This window comes from Anarhichas minor, unplaced genomic scaffold, assembly GCF_050575085.1.
Source record: "Anarhichas minor isolate MPS153535 unplaced genomic scaffold, ASM5057508v1 ptg000027l, whole genome shotgun sequence".
Classification (NCBI taxonomy): domain Eukaryota; kingdom Metazoa; phylum Chordata; class Actinopteri; order Perciformes; family Anarhichadidae; genus Anarhichas; species Anarhichas minor.
Genome location: NW_027466473.1, coordinates 17498078 through 17511613, shown reverse-complemented (window position 1 = coordinate 17511613; position 13536 = coordinate 17498078). Strand labels below are relative to the sequence as shown.

Below are 13536 nucleotides of genomic sequence, written 5' to 3'. Positions count from 1 at the left end.
GTATTCTCAGGTGAAATTGTAAGATATGTAATGTTTCCCCCGAAGGCTCCAACAAGACTCTGTATAATTGTCTAGTATGTCTATGGGCTATATGCTTAGTCAGGTGAACGTTTAAAGATCAGATGTAAAATTATTATTTCTTCATTCAGAAAGTTAGTTTAAGGCCAATGGTGGTTGCAGCAGTTTGTTCAGGTTGGTTCTTTTTTTTGTGAAACATATTTTGCTTCTCTCAGTTCATTTACAGCCTGTGAGTGAGTCATTGTTGTCCACATTTGAACCCGTTGCCTGCAAGTGTGTGATGGAGAAGTCAAGAATGAGGTAAAAACACAACACTATACAGCCAGGGGGAAATACAGAGCGATTGAATTGATAATCCAGGAGTTCACCATTCTTTGTGTTTGGTTATGTGCATGTTTTGGCAACATCTTATCATAAGTAGGTCTGCCACAAACAATTAAAGTGTAAGTTTTCAAGATAAGTTGATTCATTTTTTTTTTATCTTCGTCCAACCAACGGTCCAAAAGCCAAAAGGTATTAATATAAATAGGAGAAAGCAGTAAACCCTCAATTTTTTTTGACAAATTACTTAATTTAATATCAAAATAGTTCTTCCTCTGTTCACATTAAACAAGCCACTGTTGTATGCGTGTATGTGTGTGTGAAAAAGCCTTGGGGGACACTGTGTGTTTAACTCTTACCTGGTAGGAAAGGAATGATCCTGCGCTTAGGGTCTTTCTGGCCTCCTTCCACTGGGAATTTGTCCAGCAATTCCATCTGAAACACCACAATCAATTAAGACTTACTAGCCCACAAAGCATTTACACTCACATATATATACATAAACATGTCCTTTACATTACACACCACAGGATAGCTGAGGCTGGAGAGGAAGGGTTCACATTTTTACAAATCAGCAGTTCCTACAAGGAATTCGGCCAATAAAGGAAGTCTGCCAATGATTAGGAATGTCCTGAGCAGATGGTATGGTTTTTCCCCCTCTGCTTCATATGTTGTTGCAGCAAGGGGGCTGTTAGCGGCAAGGCACCACTGACATAGTGGAACATTTCTGTTTCTATCATTTTCAAGGCCAGAGAGCAGTGGTTCCTTAGATCTGCTGATCACCACTTCTCTTGATCATTCTTTTCCATCTCTTTAAAACTCCCTCTGTCTTTCGGAGTCAACCCTTTATTTCTACTTCAACACTTTTAGACCGTTTGATATAAAGGGACACACCATTTATTCAATTAATGGCTAGATTATTTGATCAGCTTTCGTTAGCAGTGTCAACCAATGGGCCAAAAAGGATCTGCAAGTTTTTGTTCCAACCAAAGACACTATTAGGGTGTTGTCAAAACTAATAACACCACTCTGTAGTGAGTTTTTAGCGTACAGTTTCCATCATCAAACCACATTCATTTATCAAAACAGGACATATACAGTCAGTCACAGTGATTCATTTTGTTTCAGTACCAGGTTTTGATACAAACGGCCAGACAAATGAGACAGATGAATGAGTGACAGTCTCATATGTAGACTTCCCCAGTTGAAGTTTGTCAAGCTTTAACTAAAATCGTGGCGACACCACAATGTATGATCTTGTGCCCCAAACTAAGAAAAACAGCATTGCATTGTTAAGGATTAAGCCGGTCTATAGTTGCAGTTAGAGCTGGCCCATGTGAAGGCTACGATGACAGGACTATCACATTATGAGATTAGCTGCATTTCTCACTGTGGTCTGTTCAATTTCAACCTGATACAATGATATCTATCAAGGCTGTGCTCCGTGAAGACATTTAAGGGTCACAACTAATTGGCACTCCAGTATTTCACGCCAGGGATGATTTTCACCCCCCCCCCCCCCCATTGTTAAATATCGCTGTACCTTGACTGGTATGAGATAATCATTTCTAGAATATGCTGCACATGCAATACCCAACAAGAATGTTCTAGAGTTGGCGTCTCGGTATGTTTACTCTCAATGGCTAAATTTCATTTTTTTTGCTTTAATTATTCATTAAAGTTCATCGCTGGAGATACAATAATGCCCCGATACAGTTAATACAGTAATACAGCATGCATTTGGATGGGAGCTGGGGAAAAAAAGGAAACATGATATATGTTCAAGCATCCAAGAGGATATATGTTTTACAGGTGAATGAATGCCGAAAGATTTTTGTTTTCCCTGCCCCACTTTATTTCTTCACTACCTCTCGCTCATGTTTCTCCATTTGTATAACTTTGAACATGTTGTGCAACAGCCTTATTCCATATACAAGGTAGTTCAACAATCTCATTTGAACCTAATCTTCAAGACCTCCTGTTGAACTATATGAGCCCCCAAATCTTCAAGCATGCCAAGAAATAGACACTGGCTTTAGAATCTGAACCTACTCTCCCACTTCAACTGGCTTTTGTAAGTTATAAGGCCTTACGCTGGCCAAACAATAATAACAAGTAGTCCACTGTCATGAGTCCAATAAATATATATATATAAAATAAATAATCCAATAACATTCTTAGATTTCATACCTCACAGACACGGGCTTTGGTACTAATTGCATTTCAGAAAACGTGTGAATCTCAAACCAACCGAGGTTGTTATTAATCACAACTTTGTCTTGGATTTGTTTGTAAGAAAAAATTAATTATGAAGGGGGCATGTAAAATACTTTGAATGTCAAGCCAGACACGGTTGCACTTAAATGACTTGTCTTTGGCTATGACTGCTAAAGCTCAGTTCATTTCCCACTGTGAAACAAAAGACAATAAAAAGAATGGGGGTAGTATAGTGAGCAATGAACCCTCTTTGGTGAGTCAGTCCACTTTATAGTCTTTAGTCTTGTTGTTTCTCAAGATACAGCAGAAGGCGAAAAAGGAATTCAGACAAAACAAAGCACTAAACTCACAAAGCAACAATCTACTTGGCTTATCAGTCAGATGCCTCAGCAATGACACAGTACCAACTTAAGAGACACAGCATGAGCAAAGAGACAGGCAGACGGAGGGACAGAGACAAACACAGAAGAGCCAATACCCCACACACTGTAATTGTTCCCATGTGTCTGACTGACTGTGAGTGCAGAGTAGACACACCCAGTCTCTGAGTCTACTCTAAACCTTGTATCTACTCTGTAATCAGAGCCACTCAAACAAGAAAAAGCATCTGGAGAGAGTAAAGACGTCTCTTCAAAATACCAGTTACATCATGCGCCCAACATCAAATATTCATGCTCTACAGGCAGGAGGATGACAGGCCAAGGTGGAACACAGACAAGTGGCACATGACTTTCCAAGGCTAAATTCTGAAGTATGTTATGTTAAGTAAATTATATCCTGCTGAGTTCATCTCAGTTGGAAGGAAATGCGTGCCACATTAGTACTATAGTAGAAATACATAGAATAGCGTAGAAAAATAATTTCAGTCTATGACGGCATCAGCTCTGGATATTCACTATATCTCTGTACTTCGTTGTACTACGTCATTGTGTCAGAATATTCAAAACTCAAAAGTTAAGTTTCAACACTTGAAATACAATAAAAAAAATTTCACAATTAATTGACTAAATAAATATATGTGTTGTAAATATGTGTCAATTGGCACACTTCAGTCATTGATTGACTACAGTTAATACATTTTCCATCTTCAACATGTCACATTACTAGTCTGGTAATATGCCCAATAATGTGCCACTGTACTGTACACTGTTGTGTACCAAATTCTTGCTGATGCAGAGGCTAACGCAATCTTCTAAGGGGCTGTAATTTGTCTAGTTCATATCCGCTTTAACCACATCATCAGCCTTCAAATAAAGGCATAATATAGAAAACATCTGAGACAGACAAGACTTTCTTGAATGAGGGTTCAAAAGGCCAGAGAACAATAGCTGCTCTCTTTGCAACATGCCTATCACAGTAGTCCTCCGATTCTTTTACTTTGTCCACTGTACATTCATGAGGTCATTTTTAACCCTTTGCAGAAACCATATTGTTAATGAAGGCTGAGCTGTTGATACACTTTTTAAGTATTAAGAATAAAAAAATATATTTGTGGCATCCGTAAGCAGGCATGGATAATGGCTGGATGGATGAGTAAATAACATCTATTTATCTTTAATATACATAAGACCTCAGTGTCCCTGTTTTAATACTAACAGACAGGTTTGATTAATACTACATGCTGATGTTAGCTTATAAACACGTAAGCCAATTTCTAGGGACTTGTGGATGATATTGGTGCCTAGTATTGAAAAGCCTTTAAACATGTACAGTATGTCTGGACTCCTTGTCTCTTTATACACATATGACACAATTTTTCTAGTTTCATGTACTGTCCCACCATCCCCACACTAATAAGGCACATTTTCCATCCATCCATCAATTATTACACTATACCCACTTCTTCTATTCTTGGTCTATCCATTTTATAGACAATTGCAAATCATGCTGGCCAATCCAAATCAAGATAGCTCAATGACAGCACATTGTTAAAGAACATTATGGTGAAAAACAAAACAGAGCGTGCCCAGCAGTTATAATCAAACACATATGAATAAGCAAGTTAAAGCAAAACAGAGCACTGTGGTGACGTTATGCTTTAGAACTTTGGTTTCCAATTTTACTAAATTATGAAGAATACAGTCCCAGCAATAGTTCATTTTCATCTGCAGTGGCAAAGGTGATTTCAGTGCATTAAATAGTTTTATACAAAACACTTAACATTATTGTTTTTTTCTTTTAACAATATTCAGTCCACACCATCTAGATCCCGAACACAAATACTGTTAACAGAACTTCAGTAAATTGTGTACCTATCTTTCAGCATTCCCTTAGAAAAAAACACATGTTGTGAATTATTGTTCCAGGAACAAATGACACTGCTTAAGGATTCACATTTTATTCTGAAAATGGCTGGAAATGACTGTGTACACGAAGGAAATGAGTACATTGTTGCTGCTTGGTGGAATGTGCACAACAGGCAGTCCCATTGCTCTAAGCAAAATAAACTGCCGCCCTTTAAAAAGTTTTGTTACTTGATTACTGCAGATGGAAAATATGTGACAGCTGTGTAGCTCCGGATAAGCAAGAAGCAATGGATTGGATTTTTTCCTACAGCTTTAAAGTAAAACTTTATCCTGTATCCAAAGAGACTGGGAATGCTGGAAGACTAAGCTTGTGAAGTTGAGTGAACACGTGTGCAGCATGGAAACTGTTCTTAGTGACATGGAAATAAAATTTACGACACCGTGGCAAAAAGAAAAAAAGAAAAAGGCTGCACTTTCCATCCTTCTTAAGCAAGAGATCGGTCTATTTGTGTTAACAATTTAACACACTAAAACAGAGAGTGAGAAAAGCACAGGTCTTATATTAAAGTGCTATTTGCACAGTTCGTTCTGATCCTGTCACACCATCACGTCCTGCACTAGTATGCAGAAATGGATGCAAAACCCCCTGAATATTTAGGGGTAGTAGCTACATAGAGACTGTGGTGTGGGGTTCCAGGAAAAAGGTGGGTGACAAGTAGCAGAAATATCTCAGGTGAGAAGAGTGTCCGGATGTTGGTCAAGTATTCTCAGGAAGTGACTGCTGTCAAACATGCAAGATGTCATGCACTAGTCTAAACATGAATGATCTGCTTGTTCCAAACAGTGCATTTGATGTGGTGGAGTTTATTCTTTACTATTTTTGGTTATCACCTCCATTTACAGGTGAATCAATACTTGGCAAGTTATCGCAACAGAACTGGTTTTACAAAAGGCAAAGGAAAGCAAATTAGTGATACGATTATTATTATCTAATGACATCTTCTGGATCACTTGGTCCAGATATATTGAATAGTAACTAATAATGTGCCATCCGATTATAGAATATGGATATATGGATTGGAACAACAACGCAGGTCTAGAAAAATACAAATTCCCTTAACAATTGTAGAAATCTTATTGAAGTCACTGAGTCAATAAACAGTCTGTGGTCAGTGTTCCACAAAAAGCACACGTTTCCTTGGTTGAACTACGGCATCAGCTGCTTAGTTCAGCTGTGTTGACAGGATGTGGTGAATAACACTTCCTGTCTGGCTCTGAGGCTTTTGGTACGACCAGTGACCACTTTGTGTACATTGTTTTTTTTACAGTATCATATTTTCTCCGTTTATATAAACCGCTCCTGAATCAAAAGACAAGACATCAGAGAGAATAAGACAGAACAGAGCAGACAGGAAACAGCCAAGATAGGGTGGAAAAAAGCAAAGGAGGATGACATGAGATGAAGAAATGTTAACGAGAGGAGCTGCATGACTCGGTCCTATGTCACTATCCTGGCCAGGCACCTGGGATGATGCATGATGATGTCAAACCACACAAAATAGCTCATCAAAAAGATTAGAAAAACTTTGAATACATTCTACAAACAAAGCTGGCACACAAAACATGTTTAATCTCTGTGTCATATCATTCCAAGTTGCCCCTTTTCTCTAAGAAATACCTTATCTTAAAGTAGCTTATAATATGTCAATGCCAAATCTAACAGGAGATAAGCGATTGGCTTTTAATCTCTCCAGCTGGGTTTATCTATATCTCCCTCACCAGTGAGAGCCCACCCACAGGCTGTCAGCAGGAAGCAGCTGCATGGCATGGCAGGGTGAACACCAGCGGGGAATGCCCCTGCTAAAAATATCTCACATATGCTCATCTGGTTCAATGCCATTGATCCGACACTGTAGGTCTTTAGCAATGCAACTAGCAACTCTGTTTTACAACATAGAGGGATGTTTTAAAGAGGCAACAGGAGAGTTTGTGCTTCCTAGCACATAAATATTTAAAAGTACGGTCAGCGATTGATTCAGAAATCTATTTCATCCGCTGCTAAGATTTTTGGCTTTGAAAACTCACTTACACTCACTTTTTGGAGACAGAAGTATTTGAAGGATTCCCAATCTCCTCCTCTCGCTTAGTCATACCAACAAGGTCTATAAAAGCCTTCATCGTGAGCTAAAAACATCAAAGGTAAAGCAGGGCTACGGCCGAATGATCAAACGGAATTTATTGAATTACCGAAATTGTGAATCTTTCACATTGTGTTGCAATTTTCAAAACATAAAGAAATACTTTGAACTCTATATATGTAATTGACAATAGCTATGGAAGCCAAAGACAGATGTTCAACCATCCATGCAGCCTGAATTCCAGTCAAAAAGTCGAAGAATCTTAACAGGTCATACATTACTTAATCCAGAAAACCACCACAGACAGACACAAACACACACAGCCCTAAGATCTCCCCTACACATGTCTCCTACTACCTTTAGATCAGCCATCATTCTTGTCTCTTTTAGGAGAACGCAACTTCAATTATGAGGGATTCTACTTCATAATGGAATGCCACAGATAATAATAAAAAAGAGTGATGGGGTCTGTGCTTGTGTGAGACGAGTCAAGTTCTTCAACTGTGTTTGACAATAGTTCAACAGGGCAGAGCACAGATGACTTAATACTCCTTTAAAATGTTATCAGTAAAGAGCAAATAGCAGCGTTTTTAAGCCAACATGTGTTGATTACACAACAAAAATGAGTGTTCAAAGCTGCACATGGACTTTTACTTTGGCATGGCCTCAACGGCAGAAAGGTGCAACGATTAAAAAATACAAAGTGTGCTATGAGCTGATTTATAAGTAAGACTGTTGAGAGCTTTTGAAGCCTACTAATGACATTAGTGTTGAAATAGCTGATATTCTTCCGGTTAACATGACACTTGCAGCCACGGGAAAAAACACGGTGGAGCATTATAATTCTGGATTTCATTGCTCATACTTTGACCATCCTAATCAATTAAAAGGAATTTAATCTAATTAGGGTTGACAGTATACTTCGCCTAAATTGCCTATGTGCTCATCAAAAGCAGTTGCCTTTCTGGGTTTGCTGGAGTCCATGCTGTCTAAGCTCAGCCGTGGCCAGGGCCTCAGATCCATTACCTTCGAAAGAGGAAGGGAAACCAGGATACTAATGAGATTCCCTCCTTGTGCAACACACACTGCCAGCGTGACGTTCGAGAGTGATTCAGACATGTCTGTGGTCATCAGTGTGGTCGTCGCATTCATCACTGTCCCCTATTAACTTCGTTGGGACATTTTCCGACTCCTCGCGCACAATTTAACCACCAGTGTCATATGGGGTGGAGCAGGGAGAGTTTGGCCTCAAGCCCTACGTCTACAGGGGGACAGTGTTAAATGGAGAGAGTACTTCCAGTCACTTCCTGATCTGTGCTAGTCTTCACTGGTGGAACAGTTAGACCTTGTCACACTCCTTGCTCTCTGAAACATGCAACTGCACACAAAACCACAGAGTAATAAGAAAATCTCAAACCAAGACACACTATCACACAGTTAGACATGCAAACACGTACTCACCTGGAGGTCAAAGAACTTGCTGTAGCGTCTGAAAATGCTTTCTGTACTGCCATCGCTCCAGGACACTTTGATGATGTAAACCTGCAAAATTAAAAGACAAAAATATGTTTAAACTTAAAAAAAACAGCCATTAAAGTCAACCACCTGATAATTGAAATCCCCTGGGGCATCACTCCTGACTCATGGTGCCAGTAATTGGCAGTGCTGTGTATAGGGGAAGCGTGAGGAAAGGCAGACAGCATGCTGTCATCATCCGTTCACATGAACATAATAGGGATATCCGATTATTTCAGTTCCCAGTTCATTTGCATTACTTCCTGCTGAAGAGGAAGTCATTATCCTGCATAGATGCAGCAGATTTGAAAATGACATCTATTCAAAATTGGTGCTCTTTGAGAAACATTGTTGCGGCAGCTATTGCCATAAAGACCTTAGGAGCAAAAGCAGCAATGGAGACGTCAGTTCATGAGTCTGATGTGAAGACTTCAATATGAAAAAAACATATTAAAAATGTCTGCAGACTGTCCCAACACCATTAGAATACAGAGATAAATTGTTATGCTTAGTTAAAAAAAAATGTACTTCTTGTAGCCAACATTAACATGTGCAACTGCAAATTCCATCAGCCACATATTAACAACAGTAAAACAGCATAAAGCAATCGAACCAAGAGCACCTAGCCTGATCATTGCAGTCTGCAGGCAACAGACACAGTTATTTATTTTGTCCTCTAAAGAAAAAGAAGAGGGGAGAGGCAGGGAGGTGATTGGAAACTCCCCGGTGGCTGACTGTGTCTGGCTGAATGCTGTTGGCGCCGCTCCCAGACCTTCTCTGGCCTCGCTCCCTCTTTCAGGGCAGTAGAGTCAGATACAGCCATGGATGGACCAACTACTGGAGCTATATAGACCAGCAGGGAGGCTGTCTTCATCAAATAAAAAGAGCTATATGTCACTGTGTGTAAACGTTAACCAATGGAGGGCCATCTACACAATAACATAAACTAGTGACAATTTTCTTCGGGTGTTGTCTCTGGCCAACATCTAATTTATTTGCTTCATTCTCTACATTAAGGAGAGAACCATTATTCAAAAAAGGTTTCCTTTTCCATGCTACAGTCTATAAATGTAATGAAGACAAATAAGCTTTCGAATCTGCAAGTACAACACCTATAATGCCAAATGAGGCTGAGGCCATAGCTCTGAGGAAAACAGAGAAAGCTATAACTTTAGCTATAAAAGCTTCTCATTGAAACACTAATTCTGGCAATAAAAGGCTCTTATATCTGTAAGTCTCTTAGGACTGTGATTTTTCAGGTGTTATTTTTCCCTTTCTGAATGATAGGTTCAACTCTGATAAGCAGAAGAGCTATAAGCTGCTTTTCGTACAATGAACTGCACCCTAAGGTGTTCTGGAAGATTTAGGGGTGTACGGCCTGCATGTGTAGAGAGAGTACCAGAGGCACAGAACAACATGGGCTGCACCAGAGAGCAAACAGACAGGTGGAGAAGACACGGGACCTCGAGAACTCTGTGTCCTTGACCACTAACACTCACAGCGGTATAAGGTCCGTTGGTCCTTCAACCCGGGCATCATTTTCACATACGAGTGCGAACCAACATATGCACACAGGCGCACACACACAGGCACACACACCATGTACACGGAACTAACACGAACACCTGCTAAGGCCTTGGCAGTAGCTCTCACTGCTGGCCCTCTGAATCATATGATGACATATGTGTTACTTATTAAAAAAACGAACCGTGTGCACTTTTCGCAGAATAATTCACCCACATGCATCCCCCAGAATGACGAAAGCTCCGCTGTTCGAGAATTGCAGAAAAGAGAGCAATGGATCTTTGTCTTCTTGACATTCTTGTCTCCCACACAACATTGCAGTACCAGTGGGGAGTGATTGTTGAAACAGGAGAAATATCCACACATCGACTCTTTTTCCTCCATCTCTCCCTTCTTTTCTCCTGCCCCCCCCCCCCCCCCCCCCAATAAAAACTGTACAATATACTGTACTAAAAAAAACTGGGGTAATAAAACTACAAACGCCACATGACATATGGTTTGTTATGTCTCGGCCCTTCCCTTGCTCAAACATTGCCTTGTGTTCACTGTGATGACCTCAGAAGCTCTACTTCCTGGTTTCCAGTGCCTGCAGTTGTGTTTTCTCTGAGTAAATTGGAGAGGCTGAGGCATGACAAAGCTGAAATGCTCAATTTGAAGTCTGGGGGATTAGTCTGGATGTTTTGTGGACTGGACTGATTTGCCTATTAAAATGTTTCCTGATGGCACACACGGGGCAGCAGGCATATGAGAAGCACTAGGAATTATTTTTGTTGGACAACAGAGTCTGGTAGAATTAGTACAATACCTATATTCACTTATATGAATGTGATACTAAATTGATGATAGTCACTTGAACGTATGCTGACTCAGACGGGGTCAGAAGTCACATGAGCCACATCCATTTAGGCGCTCCTTGACTTATCCAAAACAACAGTATTGACTGTAATCCCTCCGAGAAACAGACAAAAGTTTGAGGTTAAAGCTCAAATCTCAAACAAAGAACTGATAATACAGGTGACTATATTTTCTCCAGACAGGCTCTATTGTAAGATAATGCTTTACTATAAAATCATGAAGAATCGTAACAGTCCACTTGGTCTGGCTGTGTAAACTGTAATTTGATACTCTCTTTGTTTTTACTTCACCCGACAGGAAAAGAGAGAAGAGTCGCAAAATAACCTCAATCTGTTGCTCACTTTAAACAGCACAGCGGTGTTGTTATGATAATAAAAGTCGGCTTACGTAATGTTTGTTCGGATTTCTCCGTTTCTGGACATCTTGTACTATTACTTCTTGCACTGTGCGCCGTGGCATGATGTCCTCTTCTTTACGCCTCCGTTAAAACAGGAAAAAAACTGAATCCCCGGTTGGGTTTTACGAGCGATCAAACCCGGTTGAGAAAGTTTGCACGCAGACGCTTCTTTGTCATCCGCGCCGCTCAGACCCGTTTCCTCTGAATGCAACAAATGCTATTTTCCCGTAAATCTGACTACGTCAAATGTCCTGTCCTGCGTTCCGTCGTTTAGAAGCCAGAAGTTAACAGTCAGTCGGTTCTTCGTTTCCCCTCGTCGTGCGCCTTGTCCCGTCCCGCTGACGGCTCCAACCAAACTCCCAGCCTATCCCAGCTCGCCCACTCCCACTCGAGCAACTGGGACGCTTCAGAATGCTCCATGGACCAACCCCTCCAGCGTCAGAGCAGACCACAGGCTGCGGGACCACTCAGCCGCGGTTCAATCTATGCATTTAAAGCTGTCAACGAGACTACATGTATCAATGTCATTAATCCACAAAATACACAGATTTCAAGAGTGAAATAAATATTTTATACTGAAGAAAAAACAATTATTAAAATCTTTGAGGGCGCAGACAAACGCAGCATCCTTCCGGGCACTTGAGCAAGATACATTGTTTTTTTCTGAACTAATTTGACTGAGTTATTTCAGTATACTCTAGCTATATGCCATCTGTTGCATTCTTTAAGAGCACAGAAACCTTTTTTTGTCAGGTGACACTTATCCTACTGTAACCCAAACCATGTCTGATGAACTTTATGGACACCAAATATGTTCATTTGAATATTATGAACTAATCAACTAGTTATGTAATTTCACACACCTGAACTCAAATGTTCAGTCAAACCGTCAGGTCACAGCGGACTGGTGGACAGCGTCAGCGCTGGTTCTGACCTGTGTTTTGATATAATTTGGTTGGACAATGGTTGCAGCACTTAATTTGTGCCATACATCGGGCCTTAATTTTCCTGGGACATTGTCCCAGGTGGCAGACAGATTTGCATGGTAAAAGCAAAGAAACTTGTCTGTTGCCACTTTAAACTTAACCTATAAAACTAACTTCACCAAGGTCTTCTCTCCTCATTTGCTAGTTATTTCACACTCTCCACAACCTGTGGTGTTCAGGTGTTATGGATGGCAGTATATACATAGGATCTTTTTTTTTTTGCCAAATCATAATTTCTATTTATTTAGATAAGTTGAGCTTCTCACAATCTTTCCAGGCACCCTCTGGACTGAAGTAGGTTAACCCATAGCATAGGCAGACAAGTATCCCTGGTTGGTAGGCCAATACAAAAGACAGCCCAGGTTAAAGTGTCTAAAGCTATTGTGTTGTTTGTTGCACACACTCTTACTCAATATGAAAATGTCTAAAAGGAAATATCATACAGGTACATTCCAAGTTTCATGATAATTGGACAAACGTCTGTTAACAGTATTTATGGCTTATTTTATCATTTGCACACGTGTACTTATAGTTGCACTCTTGCTTGTGCATATAACATTATCTGCTTTTCAACCTAAATCCACCAAATTGCTGAGAGGAACTGTTGAGCTTGACTCACTGAGATTGCAACACATGATACTACCATGTGTTTATGTTGTTAATAGTTCTGTATCAGTCATGAGGTGATGGGATGGGTTAAACTGGAAGTGTGCTAATTTTGTTCCAGGAAAGTGCTTTGTAAGTAGAAAGTTGTCATTGTTTCCTTCCAATTAAAATTTCAGAGTTATGTTGCAATTTATAGTTTTAGATTTAACTGTTGTTATTTTGCAAGTAAGTACAAAAAACAAGAACAACAACGTTGACACTTTTATATACAGGTTTAAAAATAAAGAGCTGATGACCAAGGTTGAGATTTGACAGTTTTGTTGCTAAACAGCCCCATCTTTTGGTGTGTTGTACTCATTACAGTTAGACTGTATCTGTGGCAGTTCTCCCCAACTTGCCAAAACACAGGCCTTGCTATACAATTACAGCTGATTGATAATGATGGGTGCATTATAGGGGGATGTTGGGAGTCCGAATTGTCATAGCAAGTAAGTATTGAGAATATTTAACTTTTTTTTTTTTACAGACCAGTCATGATATTATGTGACTCCCAATGTGAACTTATCACATCCTACATTTTACTTCCTACTGGGGTATTAGAAATAAAAAAACATTCGAATCAATAGCAGAAATGAACTTAAGTCTTAATTGCATCATTCAAATGGATCTTTAACAAGATTACGTTAAAGGGGTACGACTCCATGTTTAAGGAT

General features: G+C 39.9%; 1 protein-coding gene across 1 annotated transcript in view; it reads right to left on the bottom strand.

Moving 5' to 3' along the window:
* sh3pxd2b (SH3 and PX domains 2B) overlaps positions 1–11608 on the bottom strand; it is a 34278-nt gene extending 22670 nt beyond the window's left edge. The window contains exons 1-3 of the mRNA XM_076102432.1: positions 11222–11608; positions 8402–8482; positions 699–774 (exon numbers count right to left, since the gene is read on the bottom strand). Coding sequence (XP_075958547.1) covers positions 699–774; positions 8402–8482; positions 11222–11293 — 229 coding nt within the window. The 5' untranslated portion in view covers positions 11294–11608. The remainder of the gene's footprint in view (positions 1–698; positions 775–8401; positions 8483–11221) is intronic.
* Positions 11609–13536: the final 1928 nt, after the last annotated feature.